The sequence below is a fragment of the Schistocerca piceifrons genome, chromosome 2 (genome assembly GCF_021461385.2).
Source record: "Schistocerca piceifrons isolate TAMUIC-IGC-003096 chromosome 2, iqSchPice1.1, whole genome shotgun sequence".
Taxonomy (NCBI): domain Eukaryota; kingdom Metazoa; phylum Arthropoda; class Insecta; order Orthoptera; family Acrididae; genus Schistocerca; species Schistocerca piceifrons.
This window is the reverse complement of record NC_060139.1, coordinates 663,687,384-663,710,016: the sequence shown is the minus strand read 5'-3', so window position 1 is coordinate 663,710,016 and position 22,633 is coordinate 663,687,384. Positions and strand designations below refer to the sequence as shown.

The 22,633-nt window shown below is 41.9% G+C and overlaps 1 protein-coding gene across 1 annotated transcript in view; it reads right to left on the bottom strand.

The window, feature by feature from the left end:
* Positions 1–17,349: 17,349 nt before the first annotated feature.
* The window catches only part of LOC124777698, a 53,471-nt gene continuing 48,187 nt past the window's right edge, over positions 17,350–22,633 (bottom strand). The window contains exon 3 of the mRNA XM_047253183.1: positions 17,350–18,063. Coding sequence (XP_047109139.1) covers positions 17,668–18,063 — 396 coding nt within the window. The 3' untranslated portion in view covers positions 17,350–17,667. The remainder of the gene's footprint in view (positions 18,064–22,633) is intronic.

The following is a 22,633-nucleotide window of genomic DNA, read 5'->3' as shown; positions in this document are numbered from 1 at the left end:
GAGAATTCATTCTGACCTTAATATAATTACAAGGATAGTTTCCTGAACTTTTTGATGGCACTGTCAATCTTACATCTGTTTTCGAAATCGTTTGCCGTTGCAGTTGAAAGCATGTGTATGAACAGATGTAACTGACTGATCTGCAACGTAATTTCCATTTTAAAGACAAATCCTGTCTAGGATGTCTACATTGTTTTCCTTAGGTAGAGTTCCCATATCTCCATATTGAGGGTGCAAGAGTGATACAATATTTCACTCGACATATATGTGTGAAAGACGTTCAAAGTTATTTGCGCCGACTCAGTCTTTAGTTAATACATAAGCACTAAGTTTTTGATTCCTTTTTTTACTCAAAACTGAACATACTGTTCTCTCTTATGAACAGGTTGGACTGGAATTGATATTGTGAATAGTGTGTCTCAGTGCACACCTTTTCATAAAGACAAAACTAACCAGCGTTCACTGTGCAAGAAAAGAAATCAAAAATGTTACTCTCAAAAACCACCATCAAAATCAAACTACGCACTGACCAAAAAAACTGAAACACTGAAATTACGTAGCAACACTATGAAATACACACCGTTCACTGGCCCATTAAAAATCTGAATTACAAAGTAAATGCTTAGAATTTGCACCATGGAAACGTGAGATGAGAAATGAAACAACCAACAAAATATGTAAAGAATCTCATCTGAAAACTTACAGCATAATCAACAACAACAGCACAGCATGAGCAAATCGCAGCTCCTAAAATATGCCAAAGTAAAACTAACTGCAGGGAGAAAGATTGGGACGATCTTCTCATGCTAAAAAGGAACCCTTCTTAGTCAAAATGAAAACACTAATCTATTTATTAAGTGCTGCATCTATATGTCCTTTCATCACATTCTTAATTCGTAATAATTTTCTTCAGCAAACTCCCCCTCCAGTATGCACTAACTAATATTTCGGCTAGCTTACGCCAAGTCCAACACTCGTCTATTCTCCGCTCTAAAACTGAATCAAAGGTATACAAGTTCAGAGATACTGCTGTTACTGCCGTAAGTCGACTATTCCACACATGTTACATGCGATGCTTTGCTCTAGTGACATGAAATTTGCACTCATCCTGAAACAATCCGCAAATAAATATCCAGTCTCTGTTGATCCATCATGTGTAGGTGACATCAATTGGTCAAGTATTTGTCAATGTCAATGAAATTCGCCCGCATCCATGTGTACCGCGGTATTGCTTATACTAAATACGTCCTATATACTAAGTTAAAAGTGTTTGCTGATAAATACTGTCAATAATTATTAGAATTTTGGTCTTTTCTCTTTGTGACAGGTTTCCTCTCTCATTTCTCATAGTTTTGAGTCAGTCTCTCCGAATGATCTTTCAGAATGTAAACTTTTTTCAGTAAAATTTCTCATCATGAACTTTCAAGAGATCTGGTGAACAGGAAAGGTTAAGGTTTGGTACATAGTGGTGAAACTATTTTTAAGTTTACAAAATTATCTAAAGAAAATTTCCAAGAAATGCTGCTGTCATGCAGGTATCTACATGGATACTCTACAAATCACATCTAAGTGGCTGGAAGAGGGTTCATCGAACCACCTCAACAATCCTCTATTATTCCAATCGCGTATATCGCGCGGAAAGAACGAACACCAATATCTTTCCGTATGAGCTCTCATTTCACTTATTTTCCTATGATGGTCGTTTCTCCCTATGTAGGTAGGCGTCAACAAAATATTTTCGCATTCGAAGGAGAAAGTTGGTGATTGGAATTTCGTGAAAAAATTCCTCCGCAACGAAAAACGCCTTTGCTTTAATGATGTCCATCCCAAATCCTATATCATTCATAAGAAATGTAGTACTGCTGGTAAGTAAAAAGAACTAAGTGGCAAACCGTATTCCATGTAACATTTTACTATCTCACAAATCAACTCTTTCAGGTGCTCAAATAAAAATTTTCATATAGAGTGTGTAACTCATTTCATATCATTCAAGCATATGACGTCAACATTACTCACTTCTTAGCTCGCAACTTTCTAAATGAACCATTCTTCCAACAACAAGCGTCAACAGAAAACAGATTCCCTAACCTGTTCCTATTCGTTATTACCTCAAGTATCGAGATATATCATCGTACTACTCATCATTAACTTCATCATACATCATCATCACAATATAGCACCAATGGCTTCAGTGCACAAAGAACCCCATACCTGATAAAACTTCATTACTTTTCCAGTACAACGCTTAGTCTCCACTTAGTCTTCAAATACTGGCAGATAAGAAACACTACATCGTTACACGCTTATTAAGAATAACACTTATAATAATACTTCTATTCCTCACTAAAAACCAAGAAACTTGACTAATGTTTAGCACTGGAACGTTACATACTTTATGGAATTACATCGAATCCTCTCAATATCCTTTTTTATCACGTACCAACTTAGTAGGAAACAAAATTTCGTTTTATGCCAAATGAGTTATATAATATTCCATACACGTCAATATCTACAGTATCAGGTATTGCCAACATAGCAACTTACAGAACTGGTAAGAAGTCCCAAAGCGTGGCGGAGTACAAATTTTCAATTTAAAAAATCTATGGTAAAAATTTACCACTCCTAAAAAGCCTCTGATTTTCCATTTCGTATTAGCTGCTGGGATTGCTCTCATTGCCTCTACTATTTCGGGCCAGAGGCTTTATGTGTGATGTGTGGTGCATTCCTTTGGATTTCCGCATATGCAGTATTTCAACTTCGATTGCATTATCGCGCGCTTTTCTTTTAATTCTGTAGGGTTCGTTGTAGAGAAGGAAGAATTTCTGACTAAGGGACTTACCTTTACTTGATAGTGGATGACGTTTGACCAAAACTTTTTGTCCTACGTGGAATTTCCTGACTTCTTCCTTGACGTTATGAGATTTCCAGCGTTTTTCAGATGTATTTGTAATATTTGTTACGGCTACTTGTATGAACCTTTGTGCCATAATTTTCTGGTGTGAAGAAACTGTACCAGTTCTTTGATTTTGTCTAGCGGCTGTCGACTCTATAACAAAAGTAGTGGCGAAGACGTTGAGTCATGATGAAGCTCATTTAAAATATCTTCAAATAAAGTGATATATCTGTTCCAGTTTCTGTGTTGACAGTGGCAATAGAGTCTGCACAGCATGTTAATCTCATTTATTAAATGTACTGATGGGTTTGAATGTGGAGAACATAATGAAGTAAACATTTGCTGGATCTTGTATCTCTTTAATGTACATAACCTAACACTGAATCGAAACTGAGGACCCTTATCTGATATGACCTTGTCAACATGTCCTACATAGTGTAAAAAGTTCTCCTTGAAAACTTTAGACACTGTTTTAGCTGCAGCCTTACGCAAAAGGAAGAATGATAGAAATTTATATGTCAATGCCACTGTTAGGGGCAACCATTTCTGAATCTAAGTAGTGGTACCGGTAAATCTACCGCTGCTTATTCTTTTTCTTCGATGGTATGATTGGAAACAGTGAAGCAAAATGTGAGATGGTGGACAGCGTTTACACTTTGCAAGTACTTTCTGTATTCTTTTCTCCGTGTTGTTAAAGTAGCATGTGGTCTGTAATTTGTGGAAACACTTCCGTGGTGCGACATGCAGGTAGGTTAAGTGTGTGCCATATCAACTTATTGACAAATTACCCTGGAATACATACTACCCAACGCGTACCATGCGTTTAAAAAGCCTACCGTTTCTGACCAAGTAAATTTGTCTGATAGCTACGTTCCTCCTGTCTTTCCATTTTTCTTTAACATAATTTCAAATGGGATCTTTATTTTGTTCTTCTGTTGTATCAGGTAATGAATTTGAGATAGGAATTTCGAAAACTACTTATTGTAGACAAAATAATATAAAATTTGAGTCCTGTAAAGTATCTCTGTTATTATCAGCTAAACCAGTTGGGGGATGAGATAAAGCATCGACAATGATGGTTTTTTCCTGAAATATAAGTGATAGTGAAATTTTATTCCTGCAGTGTCAGTTCCTAACGACGTAATCTTTCATGGTTTAACTTCCATGGTTAAACTGTTTTTGGCTTTGTGGTCTGAATAAACTTCTGTGTGCTTGCCAATTAAATAGTAACTGAAGTCCGCAGCTCGTGGCCGTGCGGTAGCGCTCTCGCTTCCCATGCCCGGGTTCCCGGGTTCGATTCCCGGCGGGGTCAGGGATTTTCTCTGCCTCGTGATGACTGGGTGTTGTGTGATGTCCTTAGGTTAGTTAGGTTTAAGTAGTTCTAAGTTCTAGTGGACTGATGACCATAGATGTTAAGTCTCATAGTGCTCAGAGCCATTTAGTAACTGAAATTCGTAAACACCCAGACAAGACTTCTAAGTTGGTGACTGGTTAATTCCTTTCTGATTTTCTTAACACGCTACTGGCAAATACAATAATCTTTTGGACAAAGACTGCATTCTCAGTGCGCTTTTGGGATATTTGAACTAGAAGTCCTATATTTGGAAGCGTCTGAAGAGTAGAAATCCTTTTGAGAGACCAGGATGAGCTAAAATAGGTGCCGTGAGCAGTCTCCCTTTCAGCATATCGAAATCTAATTGTGATTTATCGGTTCAGTGCCAAATAGTGTTTCTGCCTGTTAGACAACATAATGTTGGTGGAGTCAAATTTTCAATTTAAAAAAATCTATGGTAAAAATTTATTACTCCTAAAAAGCTTCTGATTTGCCATTTAGTCTAAGCTGGTAGGATTTCCCTGATTGCTTCTATTATTTCGGTCCAGTGGCAATACCTTCTAGTGAAATGATATGGCCTAAAAATTTTACACTCTTATTACAAAAATATGATTTTTCTGTTTACTGTCAGACCTGAATCTTTAAAAATGTGCAACAAATTTTTCAAGTTGGTTCTGCTATCGCAATATCATCGACGTAGATGATGATGTCTCCTTAGTTGTCTGGAAGAATAGTGTTCAATCCACGAATAAATGCTGTTAATGAAATGTTTGAACCAAAAGGCAAATTACAGAACTGGTAACAAGTCCCAAAGCGTAGAAAGGCTGTGACAGTACTTGTTGTTGTTGTTGTTATGGTCTTCAGTCCTGAGACTGGTTTGATGCAGTTCTCCATGCTACTCTATCCTGTGCAAGCTGCTTCATCTCCCAGTACTTACTGCAGCCTACACCCTTCTAAATCTGCTTAGTGTATTCATCTCTTGGTCTCCCTCTATGATTTTTACCCTCCACGCTGCCCTCCAATACTAAATTGGTGATCCCTTGATGCCTCAGAACATGTCCTACCAACTGATCCCTTCTTTTAGTCAAGCTGTGCCACAAGTTCCTCTTCTCCCCAATTCTATTCAATACCTCCTCATTATTTACACGATCTACCCATCTAATCTTCAGCATTCTTCTGTAGCACCACATTTCGAAAACTACTATTCTCTTCTTGTCCGAACTATTTATCGTCCATGTTTCACTTCCATACATGGCTTCACTCCAAACAAATACTCTCAAAAACGACTTACTGGCACATAAATCTGTACTCGAAGTTAACAAATTTCTCTTCTTCAGAAACGCTTTGCTTGCCATTGCCAGTCTACATTTTATATCCTCTCTTCGACCATCATCAGTTACTTAGTTCCCCAAATAGCAAAACTCCTTTCCTACCTTAAGTGTCGCATTCCCTAATCTAATTCCCTCAGCATCACCCGAGTTAACTCAACTGTATTCCATTATCCTCGTTTTGCTTTTGTTGATTTCATCTTATATCCTCCTTTCAAGACACTGTCTATTCCGTTCAACTGCTCTTCCAAGTCCTTCGCTGTCTCTGACAGAATAACAATGTCATCGGCGAACCTTAAAATTTTTATTTCTTCTCCATGAATTTTAATACCTACTCCGAATTTCTTTTTTGTTTCCTTTACTGCTTGCTCAATATACAGAGTGAATAACGACCCTGTCTCACTCCCTCCCCAACTACTGCTTCCCTTTCATGTCCTTCGACTCTTATAACTGCCACCTGGTTTCTGTACAAATTGTAAATAGCCTTTCGCTGCCTGTACTTTACCCCAGCCACCTTCAAAATTTGAAAGAGAGTATTCCAATCAACATTGTAAAAAGGTTTCTCTAAGTCTACAAATGCTAGAAACTTAGGTCTGCCTTTTCTTAATCTATTTTCTAAGATAAGTCGTAGGGTCAGTATTGCCTCACGTGTTCCAATATTTCTACGGAATCCAAACTGATCTTCCCCTAGGTCGGCTTCTACCAGTTTTTCCATCCGTCTGTAAGGAATTCGCGTTAGTATTTTGCAGCCACGACTTATTAAACTGATAGTTCGGTAACTTTCACATCTGTCAACCCCTACTTTCTTCGGGATTGGAATTATTATATTCTTTTTGAAGCCTGAGGGCATTTCGCGTGTCTCATACATCTTGCTCACCAGATAGTAGAGTTTCGTCACTTGTTCTAATGGAATGTTGTCTACTCCTGTGGCCTTGTTTCGACTTAGGTCTTTCAGTGCTCTGTCAAACTCTTCACGCAGTGTCATATCTCTTCCATTTCCATAATGTTGCCCTCAAGTACATCGCCTTTGTATAGACCCTCTATATACTCCCTCCACCTTTCTGCTTTCCCTTCTTTGCTTAAAACTGGGTTTCCATCTGAGCTCTTGATATTCATACAAGTGGTTCTCTTTTCTCCAAAGGTCTCTTAATTTTCCTATTGGCAGTATCTATCTTACCCCTAGTGAAATAAGCCTCTACATCCTTACATTTGTCCTCTAGCCATGCTTTTTTAGCCATTTTGCACTTCCTGCCAATCTCATTTTTGAGACATTTGTATTCCTTTTTCCCTGCTTCATTTACTGCATTTTTATATTTTCTCCTTTGATCAGTTAAATTCAATATTTCTTCTGTCACCCAAGGATTTCTACTAGCCCTCATCTTTTTACCTACGTGATCCTCTGCTGCCTTCACTACTTCATCCCTTAAAGCTACCCATTCTTCTTCTACTGTATATCTTTCCCCTACTCCTGTCAATTGTTCCCTTATGCTCTCCCTGAAACTCTGTACAACCTCTGGTTCTTTCAGTTTATCCAGGTCCCATCTCCTTAAATTCCCACCTTTTTTCAGTTTCTTCAGTTTTAATCTACAGTTCGTAACCAATAGATTTTGGTCAGAGTCCACATATGCCCCTGGAAATGTCTTACAGTTTAAAATCTGGTTCCTAAATCTATGTCTTACCATTATATAATCTATCTGAAACCTGTCAGTATCTCCAGGCTTCTTCCATGTATACAACCCAGTTTAAAATCTGGTTCCTAAATCTATATCTTACCATTATATAATCTATCTGAAACCTGTCAGTATCTCCAGGCTTCTTCCATGTATACAACCTTCTTTTATTATTCTTGAACCAAGTGTTAGCTATGATTAAGTTATGCTCTGTGCAAAAGTCTACCAGGCGGCTTCCTCTTTCATTTCTTAACCCCAATCCATATTCACCTACAACGTTTCCTTCTATTCCTTTTCCTACTATCGAGTTCCAGTCACGCATGACTATTAAATTTTTGTCTCCCTTCACTATCTGAATAATTTCTTTTGTCTCCTCATACATTGCTTCAATTTCTTCGTCATCTGCGGTATGGCGTATAAACTTGTACTACTGTAGTAGGTGTGGGTTTCGTGTCTATCTTGGCCACAATAATGCTTTCACTACGCTGTTTGCAGTAACTTACCCGCACTCCTATTTTTAATTCATTATTAAACCTGCTCGTGCATTACCCCTATTTGATTTTGTATTTATAACCCTGTATGCACCTGACCAAAAGTCTTCTTCCTCCTGCCACCGAACTTCGCTAATTCCCACTATATCTAACTTTCACCTATCCATTTCCCTTTTATTTTCTAACCTACCTGCCCGATTAAGGGATCTGACATTCCACGCCCCGATCCGTAGAACGCCAGTTTTCTTTCTCCTTATAACGACGTTCTCTTGAATAGTCCCCGCCCGTAGATGCGAATGGGGGACTCTTTTACCTCTGGAATATTTTACCCAAGAGGATGCCATCATCATTTAACCGTACAGTAAAGCTGCATACCCTCGGGAAAAATTACGCCTGTAGTTTCCCCTTGCTTTCAGCCGTTCGCAGTACCAGCAAAGGAAGGCCGTCTTGGTTAGTGTTATACGGCCAGATCAGACAGTCATCCAGACTGTTCCCCCGGAACTACTGAAAAGTCTGCTGCCCCTCTTCAGGAACCACACGTTTGTCTGGCCTCTCAACAGATACCCTTCCGTTGTGGTTGCACTTACGGTACGGCTATCTGTATCGCTGAGACACGCAAACCTCCCCACCAACGGCAAAGTCTATGGTTCTCATGAGGGGGGAGGAATCTTGTATGCCATAGAAATTTTTGCAGCAATTCGTTAAGTGTCTGTTGTCTGTTTGTTTCCAGAAGAATGATAGTACTGATATGATGCGAGTCCGAGGCCAACATTATTGAACCATCTCTTTTTTCAACGACATACAATGGGTTGTTGTAGGAGCTGACTGGTGGCTAAATAACACCGTTTTCTAACATCGACTGTTTGTCAGCCTTCATCATCTATCGGTAATGAATCGGTATTATATAAGGTCTTACACAGAATTTGTTGTGCTCTCTGAGCTGAAACTGGTATCGAAATCCTTTGATTGTGTAAACCTACTGCATTTTCTTGTAAAATTTCGCTATGTTCTTTCTCGTTTTGTTCATCACAGTTCTCTGCTTCTTGTATCATTTGCTAGATTAATGTGATTAAATTGATAACCTGATCATAACTGTCGTTGTTTGTACGATGATGAGCTCTTATACTGTCAATAGAATTGGTTGAGCGCGGTAAAGAACCATTATATAGGAAACATTGGCGGTTGGTCTCTTTTTCTTGTGAAATTAACAAATCTTCAAATTTTAAAGCTGCATATTGATCCAAAATTGTTAGATTAATTTCTGCATCATTAAAGTTCATTACTGCTTTGTAATGATTAAAGAAATTTACACCTAAAATTATTTGAGTAGAGAGCAATGGCACAACGAGGAATTTCACAGCAAAACTGTGTCCTGGAGAAGTAAATTGAAGAAAGGTCTCATGTTTAACATCAACAGTTTTCCCGAAATGGAACCTTGTATTTTTAATTTTCCTAAATCGTAGTGTCGGGCAAAGTATTGTTTTTGTAAATTTATTATATGCTGACTCGCTGACAATACATACTGTGCTACCTGAGTCCAAAACTGCGGAAAAATTACTATTAGTAATGCAAATATTGATTACAGGGGGTAGAATTTGTTTTGGTTCAAATTCGTTTTCCTTGAGCAGAATGTCCCTAATATCTTTGAACTGCATAACGTTAATAGTTACGGCAGCAGAGTCATCTGTTCGCTGTCATTTCCCTTCAGCTGCCAGGAGTTAGAGTCATTGTTTATTCCTTTTGCCCTGTCGCTGTCTGTCATTAGGTGCCAGTGATCTAAGTTCGACTATTTCTACCTGCCGTCGTCGTAACGACGTACCAGGGTTCTGTCATATAGACTTGTTCTCCTGCCTGGTATTCTGATATTTGTTGTTGCCAGAATTTCAATGTTATGCCAGGTGTCGTTTTGACCTGACCGACTACATTGGTGAGTACATGAATGTCCACGATCTTTATTTTTGTTATATTTATGACTGTTTTCAAAACGATGTTTATTTCCGGAAAAAGAATTCGAATCGTGGCTTCTGAAACTGCTCCTGTCTGTTTAGTTGTCTTGGTACCAGACTTGTGTATCTTAAGGATGATGTCTTTGATCGTGTTTTTTATTCTTTTTACCATGGAATTTATTATATGATCTACGCTTATTGCTATCGTCATGTAGTGAATATGAGCAATCATAATTACAAAACTTATGATTAGCTGATTTTCCTGTTAGAGCATGGTCGTTGTTTAATTCCAACTCTTGAAATAGGCTCAAAAATTCATTTTTGTCTTAAAATGGTAGGTAATTTCGTGAGGCAAATTCTAATTAACTCGGGTGGACTGAGCAGATGATACAGGTATTGGTTCCACCGTATCATGTCCTCGAAATGCTGTACTGGACCTGAGAATTCCGATTGCTCAAAGTTGTTCAACATGATTATACTGTGTTTGATTCTATCCTGCTTTGGTTAATAATTCCTGGTAAGCCCTCTTTTGATTGACAGTCTCTTATAACTGATCACATTCTGACTGCTGGTTCATTTTCTGGGTATTGACACATGAATTATAGCTTGTGTTCAGGGGGTCAATTTGCTGGTAACGCATACATAGACTGAACAGGTCACGTGATAGGATGAATTTTGTTAGTGAAAGCTCGGAAAACATTGAAATTTCGCACAGTGAGGAAGTGTTCGTAATCAAATGTGTCTTTGTATCTTGGCACAGCGTTTCGCGGTTGCTGCAGGCGCTCTGCTCACTGTCATGTCTTGACATGTGAAACGGTTCACCTGAGTAATGTCCCAAACGTCAAAGTTACTATATGTCGAAAACACAGACAAGGAGAAGGGACAAGATGATGGTAGATCTGTTAAGACATCAGGGTATGACTTACATGGTACTAGAGGTAACTGTAGAAAGTAAAACTGTAGAAGAAAACAGAGTTTGGAATACATATACCAAATTATTGAGGACGTAGATTGTAAGTGCTACTCTGAGATGAAGAGGTTGTCACTAGAGAGGAATTTGTGGCGGGTCGTAGGTATAACAGTAGCTTTAGGGAAACAAGATAGGGAATGGGTAGTCTCTCTTGATGAAGCAACATGTTGTCCCATTTCGACTGTAATGGAAATTTGATTTTTACCCACCTTGAATGAAAAGAGGCTAATGATGTATGATTTTTCAGTTGAGGATCCGCCTGATTAGATGAGTGGTTACGTGTTTGCCTACTGTGTAGATTTTTCCGCTAGTGGACGGGGTGTTGTGTTGTCTTCATCATCATCTCATCATCACCAGCACGCAAGTCACCCAATATGGTGTCACCTGAAATACAACTCACAACTTAGCGATCGAGCTTTCCTGGATGGAGCCTCCTGGCCGTCAGTATCACACGATCATTTAATTTTTTTCATTTCGGTTGAGGTCGCATTATGAGATTATATGAACTTTTGCATGACTTGAAAGTTCTCCACCACCAGCGAGTATGTAGATTATGGAAACCATAATATGAGGAGCACTTGAAGATGAGTATTAATAAATAGCAAAACCACCTCCCGTTTGAAGTTAGGCAAGTGCCGTACATGATGATTTTATAAATGAAAGACAATGTAAAGATATGTAAATATGTATGTTATGACATAATGAGTAATGATGACGTTTTGCGAGTATTCTCAATAGTTAAGTGGACTATGTTTTACCGTTTGTTGACATTCATGTTGAATTTCATGTTGTGATTTTTTAATAAAAAAGGAAGATCAAAATGTCAGACTGTCAAATGGTTCAAATGGCTCTGAGCACTATGGGACTTAACATCTATGGTCATCAGTCCCCTAGAACTTAGAACTACTTAAACCTAACTAACCTAAGGACATCTCACAACACCCAGTCATCACGAGGCAGAGAAAATCCCTGACCCGGCCGGGAATCGAACCCGTGAACCCGGGCGTGGGAAGTGAGGACGCTATCGCACGACCGCCAGCTGCGGACTGTCAGACTGTCAATGTATATGTAGTTGTCCATTGGTGATCACACATGTGAGTGAGCTGATAATGTTTTTATGATAAGTATAGTCTTAGTGTTTTTATGATAAGTATTATCGTGACTTGAAGTTAATGGTGTAATAATGATGTCTTTTTCCCTTAGCTGCTTGATTTACTTAGTTATGTAGCGAATAGTTATCTATGATTTGATGTTTTGATGTTCTTGCTGTGTGCTTCTTGGTCCAGGTTTGTTATATATATGTACTTACTGTTAATGATTTTGATATGTGCTTCCTGGTCCATCTTTGCTGTATATACATATACCTACTATTAATAATCTTGATATGCTTTAGAGAGTATTACATATTTATATTTCTGTATAATGAAGAATTAAAATTTGACTGAGTTTCAGGATGTTAACGATTGTTTTACACTTTTATCTTACGTGAGGATAAAAGGAGCTTAGCAAGGCGTGAGATCATGCGACTCATCAGGTTTTAACATGGATAGCGTTTTACAGATAATCAATCCTGAAAGATTAGATTATGTATAACACTGATAGTAAATATAGCGTCTATGATGTGGTGGATAAAGAAATATTATAGGTAACACTATGATCCAAAATAATCTATTGCTGATGTAAACAAATGACAGTGTTACAATAATTATTAATTTCACACATATTTTGCAGATTTTGTTATCTTAGATTTTATTTATTATGATCCATGTTATGAGCCATGTCATGAACCATAAAAGGAGTTAGTCAGTAGTTTTGGGGTCATTCAGTTGTTGAATTTAGGAGCGTAACTGTAGCTTGGTTAAGGTGAAGGTGGTATGTAGCGGGGGGGGGGGGGGGGATGGGGGAGGGACATAGTTTGATGTATGCAGTTAGAAATGTTGTTATCTAAACTAATATGAGATGACTTTGTTAGCGTTTTACCTATCTGTATGATATTTCTACATCTTTATCTACACGCCGCAAACAACCTTACGCTGTGTGACTAAGGATACTTTGTGTACCAGTATCACTTCCCATATTTCGTGTACCAATCGTATATGGTTTGCAGGAAGAACAATCACTGGTCTGCCTCTGTGTGGGGCTCATATCTCTCTGATTTTATCTTCATGTTTTTTTGAGACATGTACGTAGGTGCAACTTATATGTTGGTTGACTCTTCTATGAATATACACTCTCGGAACCTTAGCAGTGGACCATACCATGATGCAGAGCACCTCCCTTTCAGTGTTTGCCACTGGAGTTTACTGAGCATCTCCGTGGTGTTTTCGCACTTACTAAGTGATCCTGAAATTAAAGGTGTTGCCTTTCTTTTTCCATTTGCTCTATCAACCTTATCTGATACATACCCCAGACTGACGAGCAACATTCACGTATTGGCCTTTGATTTTGTAAGCTACTTTCTTTGTTGGTAGATTGCCTTTCCTGTGGATTCTTCCAGTGAATATCAGGCCGGCATCGGCTTTCTTGCGATTAATTTTATTTCTCTAAACTCCGTCCGAACAGGCCTTGGAAGGCTCAACGGTACCGACCGGCCGCCACGTCATCCTCAGCTCACAGAGTGGATATGGATGTGGAGGGGCATGTGGTCAGCACACCGCTCTCCCAGCCATACGTCAGTTTACGAGACCGGAGCCGTTACTTATCAATCAAGTAGCTCCTCAGTTTGCCTTAAAAGAGCTGACAACACCGTACTTGCCAACAGCGCTCGGAAGACCAGATGGTCACCCATCCAAGTGCTAGCCCAGCCCGACAGTGCTTAACTTCAGTGATCTGACGGGAACCGGTGTTACTATTTCGGCAAGGAATTTTACTTGGGAGTTCCATTTCAAATTGCTCTGTACGCACACCATCAGGTATTTATGGAAGTAACTGCTTCCAGTGATTGTTCTCAAATTTTTCTGTTCGTGTTATCGCATTTGTTTGCAGTCAGGGTCAATTTCCGCTTCTTGCACCATGAGTCGATCCTCTGCAGATCGTCCTGTATTTCGCTACAGTTTTCTAGCGTTGGAACTTGTCTGTGTACAGCAGCCTCATTCACGAAAGGCCTCTTGGAACTTTCGACATGACATGACAGCACCTACTAATGTTCTGATGTTTTATTTCTTGAATTGAATTGTAGAAACTTTGAGAATTCTCTCTTTTTGACCTCCACCTGTCATGGCAATAATTACTGTTACCACATGCACTTTTGCTGAAGAGATGGTATGCATACCAACAATGATGGTGTCAAGAGTAGAAGTAGGGCTATTAGCGAAATCATACCAATATCCATTGAATTTATTTTGTAGCACCAGCAGTAGAGTGAGATGAGATTAGGAAGATATACTGTGTGGGAATGAAGATGTTAGTTATGGCAGTGCAGAGGCTCGTGGATAATACTTTGGATCCATGCTGACTGAAGCCATGCACTACCACTGAACTCAGACTGAATGACATAACAATTAGAAGAAACAGTCGTCTGTAAGGATCACAGAGAACTTCTGACATGCAGAACACGGTATACATGTACATATGAGATCCACCTCCTGACAGTCAGGAAGAATATGTTTACACTTGGGCGTGTAGCATGTGTCAATGTAGTTTTGTAACAGATCATAACAATATCAATTCCCGGAGCGTGGTTTATACTTGGGGTTTTCAGTGGTAAATCAAATTCTTCCCACCTCACATTCAACTACTTCCTTTTCTCTTTCTATAGCACTGTCTTCAAGTTCGTTGCTTCTGTACAGCGGTTCCATCTTTCAACTTCATCTTCTTTGTTTAGTATTGGCTTGCTACCTAAGGTATTATTTTATACAGGTGCTTCTCTTTTCTCTAAAGATTTCTTTAATTCTCCTATAGGTGTCATCTATCTTTCACCTAAACATACATGCCTCTACAGCCTTGTGTTTAACCTTTAGCCATTCTTGTCAGGCAGTTTCTGTCAATCTTTTATTTCAGAGATTTGTATTCTTTCGCTTAGGTCACTTACTACATTTTTATATTTTCTACTTTTGTCAGTTAAATTCAATATCTTTTGTTTTATAGGAGAAGTTCTAATACGAAACGTCTTTTTCCTATTTGATCCTCCTCTGCCTTCACTTTATTTTTTGTCTTTCAGATGTACCCATTTGTCTTCTGTTGTATTCTTTTCCCTTTTTTCACTCAAACGTTGATGGATTCTTCTTTTTGAACTCTTAAAAGTTTCTTGTTATTTCAGGTTACCCGTTTCATATTTCCTTAATTTTCGGCCACGAGTCTCTGCACTCGCATTGCTATCATCTCCATTCCCACACACTATATCTACCAATTCTCATCTCATAGGCTGCTGATGCTACAAAATGAACGCAGTGGGTATGATTTCAGTTGTACTCTGGAGTTCATAACCGGTACATTACTTGTAGGAGCAAAGCAAAATCTGCCTCTGTAAATGTGATTTGGAGTTCAGAATATGGTATCTCTGTGTTACTATATATATATATATATATATATATATATATATATATATATATATATATAGTGCCGCGCGCGTAAATTCAAGTTTCAGCTAACGAGTCAAAGCACTTGTTGGGCAATACCGCCCCTGGCAGGCCGCTTGAATGTGAGAGCGCGACGCCCCGATTGGCTAACTTCAATGCTAAATAACTCGGAAACGGAGCAACGTATCGAATTTCTTTCTTAACATTTATGTCTCAGAACAACCTGCCCTGTAACATCCCTACAAGCATTTCACAGATTTTCTGACCACCCTATATATATATATATATATATATATATATATATATATATATATATATATATCACACCAGGTCTCTTCCAGGTACTTGATACTTGATTCCAATCAGGTCTCCGAATGAAGCACTTGAGATGCGGTGTTGAATTCACGACGTCCAGGAATATATGGCACTGTAAGATAATATCGCTTGTTTTTTAGCGATGCATATGGTGCCTTATGATGGTATAGCGGAATGCTGAAAGTGGTAGTCAAAATTAAATAAAATAACAGCTCAGTTACACGGCTGCTGGTGAATTAAAGTTCGCGCAGTTGTGTCTGATCTTCTGTGTGCCAGCGGCCACTGACTCCTTCAGTGTTGGAATTCACGGATACTCTAAGATGACATGATTGACCGATTATAGTCAATCACCTCGCTGCTCAACTGGACGTCTCTGCTGGTAGTTCTGACACATTCGTCCAACAGTTGGGGTGCTGAAAGTCGTGTGGCTGCAGCCCAGATCTCGCACCTTTCGTCTTGGATCTCTTTGGCCCGATGCGGGATACACTCCACAGGAAGCAGTAGGTGGATGATGGGGAGCTTATTGAGGTAGCAAAATGTCGACTCTGACGTCGAACAGTAGAGTGGTACCACCCGGGAATGGTGCCCCCCCCCCTCCCCCCAGTAGGGTGGAGTAAGGCTGTCGCATTGAAAGAGATTGTATTTAAGAATAGGGTTTTGTAACCAAAACAGTGGGTAATGAATGGTGTATTGGAATCCCAAATAAGAACAATTTTCTTGCAGAAAAAACTGTGTTGCATCGCTTATTGAACATCCCTGGTAGAAGCCTACCAACGCCAGACTCACGTTGTGAAGGAATTTGATGATAGTGTAAGTATTGTGTTTGGGGATATGATACATTAATATTACCACCAATCACAAACTACTCACATATTACTTGTGTTCCCTCCCCTGGGAAGTCCTTCACAGAGTGGCAGATTACTAAACTGGCCAAAAAGAATGCAAGAATGCAATAATGCAAGAATCCCCAGTGGACATTCGCATGCTACCTTTGCAATACTCTTGGGAACATATTGAATTTTCTGTTCTGTTACCCTGAAGAAGTGATTACAGAAAATAGCTGTTCAGGAAATTACATGCATGGTCATGACAAACGGTTTAGTACCGAACCATCGACTATTACAAATACTCGAACAACATTTGTGATTCATTTATACTTCATCCGATGTATCAAATTTTTAATAATTTCCACTATGTATATTTGTGAATAAGGCTCTCCCTATGCATGTAAAAGGGGAGATTCGGCCTTTTATCTTTTGAACGAGGTAGAACTGTGATGCGAAAATCACACCGAAAACTGGAGCAATATACAAAAACCTGTACCGTACATCAAGTGTCATCCAAATACAGAAGGTGTAATGTGTCGATGCCACCTAAAGTTGGACAGTTTCATTGATACTAATTATTACTAGATCATACTCTAAGATAGCCACAATGATATGTGCAAGAAATATTGTGCCGATGGTTTCTTTCAGTCTCTCGCGAAAGGAAACTGTTTACTAACGGAGACCAAACCTTCCGTATGTCGTACCACTCAGCAGACTGGTCTCAGTAACCTCTGAGGTTTGTCAGTTGACCTCACATATACTGTGTATCCATGTAAGTGTTTCGGTCGAAACGCTCACCTCTATTGACATTTGTTTAAAAATGAGATAACAAAAGGATCAAGCATTCGTTACATTCCTGTAAGTACAATCCGCACTAAATATTTCTATTAGTACACGTTTATTAGTGTTAATTGTGTTGTAAGTAGAAAACATGAATATCTTCAGGAAGCAGTGAAGATACATGCTATGAATACAATCCAAATAAATTATTTCTATTAACTATCTTTTATTTGTTTTGGTTTTATTGAAAGTAGAAAAGATCAAGGTCGTCGTGAAGCAGTGCAGATATACACTAGTTTCAGTTTATCCTACGAAAATTGGCAGTCACTTGTTAAGTATGAACTATAGGAAACACTCTGTCACATATATACTTCGAGAGAATGTAAATCGGATACACACACATCTTAGCAAAGTTTACTAGCGGTGACGTACTGTAATTACGTCATTCAGATATGTTAGCGAATTGTGCTGGTCGCTAATGAAGCCTCCTTTTGTAAATGACGATGATTCGACGATTATTTCTTATGGCATCTCTTTCAGAGATGTCGACCATTAGATCCTATGCATTTAAAAAGAGACCAAGAGTTTTCAATATGATCATAAAATTCCTTTGTTAACGAAAAGTGGTGCAAGGTATTTCAAGTAGGACAATGTATACGGATTTCTAAATGACTTATAGACAGCGTCATCCAAGTTCTCTTGATCGTTGAGTGCTTTTGCATACTCTGCACCGTGTTTCTCGGAAGTGAGGACCATTCCACTCAAGGAACTGAAGAAAACGGCGATTACTAAGCAGTGGTCCATGTCGTTCTTCAGCTCCTCGAAGGTGTAGGCCTCTGCCTGCTGTTCCAGTCCCAGACGCCGCAGCAGGCCCACCAGCGTGCTGTGGTACTCGCGCAGCAGGTCCTCCATGTGGTGCCGGTGGACGTCTTCGCTGGCGCTCGAGTACAGGAAGTACAGCAGGTCCGAGGCCGGGCTGGTTACTGATGAACACTGTAATGCCACCAAACAGTCAGCTATTAGGTAAATTTCTACGGAGTACGTCGACTTTCACAAGTACAGAGCGTAGAAGTTTTCGAACTACGTTTCAACTTCAGCTACTGTAAATTATTAATATCAAACAGTGATAGCTGATTTCAAATGAAGAGCCGTGGAAGATCACTGAGCAGCTCGTAGCCAGTTTATAGGCAAACAAGTGAAAGAGGGAGTAGTTACACTGGAGTATTGCTCATCAGTGTGGGATCCGTACCAGGTCGGGTTGAGAGAGGAGATAGAGAAGATCCAAAGAAGAGCGGCGCCTTTCGTCACAGGGTTATTTGGTAAGCGTTATAGCGTTACGGAGATGTTTAGCAAACTCAAGTGGCAGACCTGGCAAGAGGGACGCTCTGCATCGCGGTGTAGCTTGCTGTCCAGGTTTCGAGAGGGTGCGTTTCTGTATGAGGTATCTAATATATTGCTTCCCCCTACTTATACCTCCCGAAGAGATCACGAATATAAAATTAGAGAGATTCGAGAGCGCACGGAGGCTTTTCGGCAGTCGTTCTTCCCGCGAACCATACGCGACTGGAACAGGAAAGAGAGGTAATGACACTGGCACGTAAAGTGCCCCCCGGCACACACCGTTGGTTTTTTTTTTCCTTTATTGAATTTCAATTCCCCCCCAAGGGGGCGGGCTGGCAGCAGCTTAGTATCCCGCTCTTCAGTCTACAGACTTTGTTAGAAAAATGAAGAGAATAAATAATAAAAACAGGCGATAAAATCGGAGACTTAAAGAGTAACATGTCGAAAAGAAATCGTGGAACTTAAAACAAAGAACAGAGGGATGATGACGCTAAGAAAATACATACAAAGCAGACAGGTAAAACAACAGACAGACATTTAAAAAAACACGGCGACAGTCTGGTTTCTGTTCGCAAAAGACATAAAATTCACACCCAGCATGGTTTCTGTTCGCAACACGAGAAAGACGAACAACACTGAACAGTCACTGGAACACTGCACTAAAAAGTTGGCAAATGTGACAGACCACAGCCGAGAGCAGGTGGGGGGAAACTGGACAGATGATGGGAAAAAAGGGGGGAGCTGGGAAAGGAGCTGATGGAGGATGAGGACCCATAAGAGGGGTGGGGGGCGCTGGGCAGACGCGACAGGGAGTGGGGTAGGCAGAGGAGGGGAATACAAAAGGACTCAGGGGGGGAGAAGGGAGGTTGGGAGAGGTTTAGTGGGGAGAAAACAGGACGGAAGGGGGGAAGAGGGAGCCCAGGGAAAGAACAGAGGAAAGGAGGGGGAGTGAGGATCAGAGTTGATAGGAGGGATAAATGGAGGGAGAGAGGGCATCATCCGGGAGGGGGAGTTGATGGAAGCCACCTTGGGAAAGGAGATGTAGGGGGTAGAGATGGAGGGTAGGGGGGACACAACGGTGAAGACGTGGCTGGGTTCGGGGATGGGAGAGGAGAGGAGCAACCAGGGGGTGAGGGGGTTCGAGATGGTGGGAGGTGTAGAGGATGCGGATATGTTTGAGGAATAGGAGCAGATGGGGGTGAGGAATGAGATCATAGAGGATCCACGTGGGGGACGGGAGGCGTATACGGAAGGTGAGGTGGAGTGCATGAAGCTCAAGGATCTGGAGGGACTTATAGAATTTGGGGGGCCAGATATCCAGGCAGGACTGGCATAACAGAGGATGGGACGGATTAACGATTTGTAGGTGTGGAGGATGGTAGAGGGGTGCAACCCTATGTCCAGCCAGAGAGGAGTTTGAGGAGTCAGAGAAGCTCAAGGATCTGGAGGGACTTATAGAATTTGGGGGGCCAGATATCCAGGCAGGACTGGCATAACAGAGGATGGGACGGATTAACGATTTGTAGGTGTGGAGGATGGTAGAGGGGTGCAACCCTATGTCCAGCCAGAGAGGAGTTTGAGGAGTCAGAGGCGGTTGTGGGCTTTGGATTGGATGGAGCGGAGATGAGGGATCCAGGTGAGGTGACGGTCAATGGTGAGGCCAAGGTAGGTGAGGGTGGAGGTGAGGCGGACAGGACAGGCGCGGACAGTAAGGGAGAAATCCAGGAGCCGGAAGGAGCGAGTGGTACGACCTACGATGATTGCTTGGGTCTTGGAAGGGTTGAGTTTCAGGAGCCACTGGTTACACCATGCAGCAAAAAGGTCAAGGCGATTCTGGAGAAGGCGTTGGGACTGTTGGAGGGTAGGAGCGAGGGCGAGGAATGCGGTGTCATCAGCATATTGCAAGAGGTGTACTGGAGGGGGGAGGGGGTTGGGGCATATCTGCCATGTACAGGAGGTAGAGGAGAGGGGAGAGGACAGAGCCCTGGGGCACACCAGCACACCAGCAGAGGGGTAGAAGGTGTGGGAATTGGTATTATGGATGGTAACATAGGAGGGGCGGTGGGAGAGGAAGGAGGCCACCAGACGGATGTAGTTGATAGGAAGGGCGTAGGTTTGGAGTTTAAACAGGAGACCGGGATGCCAGACACGGTCGTAGGCCTTTTCGAGGTCAAGGGAGACAAAAATGGCGGAGCGACGGGAGTTAAGGTGGAAGGAGAGGAGATGAGTGAGGCGGAGGAGTTGGTCATCAGCAGAGAAGGAAGGTCGAAAGCCACATTGGGTGTTTGGGAGGAGGTGGTTTTGGCGGAGGTGGTGATGGATGCGCTGGGAAAGGATGGATTCCAAGAGCTTGCTGAACACCGATGTGAGACAGATAGGACGATAGGAAGAGGCATCAGATGGAGGCTTGTTGGGTTTGGAGAACATCAGGATATGGGAGGTTTTCCACAGGCCAGGATAGAAGCCAGTGGCAAGCATGACATTGTAGAGGGTGGCAAGGATTGAAAGGAAGGAGGGAGGGCAATGTTTGAGGTGGTGGTAGGTAACGCAGTCGTGACCGGGAGCAGTGTTGCGTTTAGTGCGGAGTGTGAGGCTGATGTCCTGTGTAGTGATGGAAGTGTTAAGTTCAGATGGCAGTGTGTGGCCCAAATACTGGAAGCTAGGAGCAAGGGGAGGAACAGAGGTATTCGTACAGTCCATGACGTCAGGGAACAGGGAACAATCAAAGTGGGGATCATCTGGGATGGAAACAACATTGGAGAGGTGAGAGGCAAAGTGGTTGGCCTTACTGAGGAAAGGGACGGTCATTAAGGAGGATAGGGTACTGGGGGTGGGGCGGTTCCCAGTAAGGCGGTGGAAAGCAGACCAATACTTGGAAGAGTTTATGGGGAGTGTGGTGTTGAGTTGTGTACATGTCTGGCGCCAGGCACGGCGTTTCTTCACAGTAAGCAGGTTGCGGATGTGTCGTTGTAATTACTGGTGGCAGGTAAGTGTATCCCGGTCATGAGTGCGGAGAAAAGAGCGGTAGAGGCGGCGGGACTCTCGAAGGAGAAGGACGGCCTGTGGAGGCAGGGCGGAGCGGTGAGGGTGGATGGCTTTGGTGGGGATATGGGTGGCGACGGCGTCAGACAAGGTCTGGTGCAGGAAGGCAGCAGTGCGAGAGATGTCATCAGGAGATTGGAGGGTAAGGGCGTGGCCATCAACCTGTGTATGGAGTCCCAGTAGGCATCCCAGTTGGCATGGGAGTAATCATGGACAAGTTTAGGAGGGACGTCAGGGCGAGGGTGAGATGCTCAGCAGGATTGTTAAGGAGAGGTTGGGGCCAGACAGGGAGGTGCTTGAGGTGGCCTATAGCAACTCCGCCACACACCAGAGGGTACGGGTTATCGGTGCGGTGTAGGGTGTAAGGAGCCGTGGAGATGGAGATACGGGGTTGAAAAATGGTTTCATTTAGGACGAAGGCATCCACGCGGTGCTGACGAAGGGTGTGGAGGAAGAGGATTTTGTGGGTTGGCAGGGAGCGAATGTTGTGGTACAGGAGACGATAGGGTTTGTGTACCATGGGAGGGGAGAGTTAGACGAGGGTGGTGAGGGGGGTGAAGGTGAAGTGGGTCTGGTTGTGGGAGTATGTGGCATAGGTGGTAAGATGGAAGATGGAACGGGCAGCGAGGGTGATTTGGGAAAGAGTATGTGAGCGCTGGAAGGGGTGGATGTTTTGGAGCACAATGGTGGTGAAACGGACGATGTCCTCGGCAGTAGGGGGAGGGTGGAGCGAGTTGTTGGGGTGGATGGGATCATCTACAGGACAGACAGGGATGGTGAGCTCAGGGGTGACTGGTGGAGGTTTCGCTTTACACTTCGAGGAGTAGGTAGGATGTCGTTCGTTGCAAGTGTTGCAGGAGGGGGGAGAGGTGCGGTTGGGGCAGTTCTTGAGGAAGTGTGAAGCTTTGCAGTGGGGACAAGTAGGGGGGTTCTTGCAGGCAGAGGTAACGTGGTTAGCAGCGGTAGGATTGGACTGGGGAACAGGAGGGGTCCACCTTATGATGGCGATTGTAGATGAGGGCTGCCTCGGTAAGGAGGAGGTCAATGGAAGAGGAGGATTCGGTGAATATCCGCATGAGAAAAGTCGGCCTGGCATCATTGAAGATGCGACGGGCCAAGCGGATTTTAATGTCGGGCCGGGAGTTGAGTTCTGCCAACACCTCAGCCTCTGTGATCACGG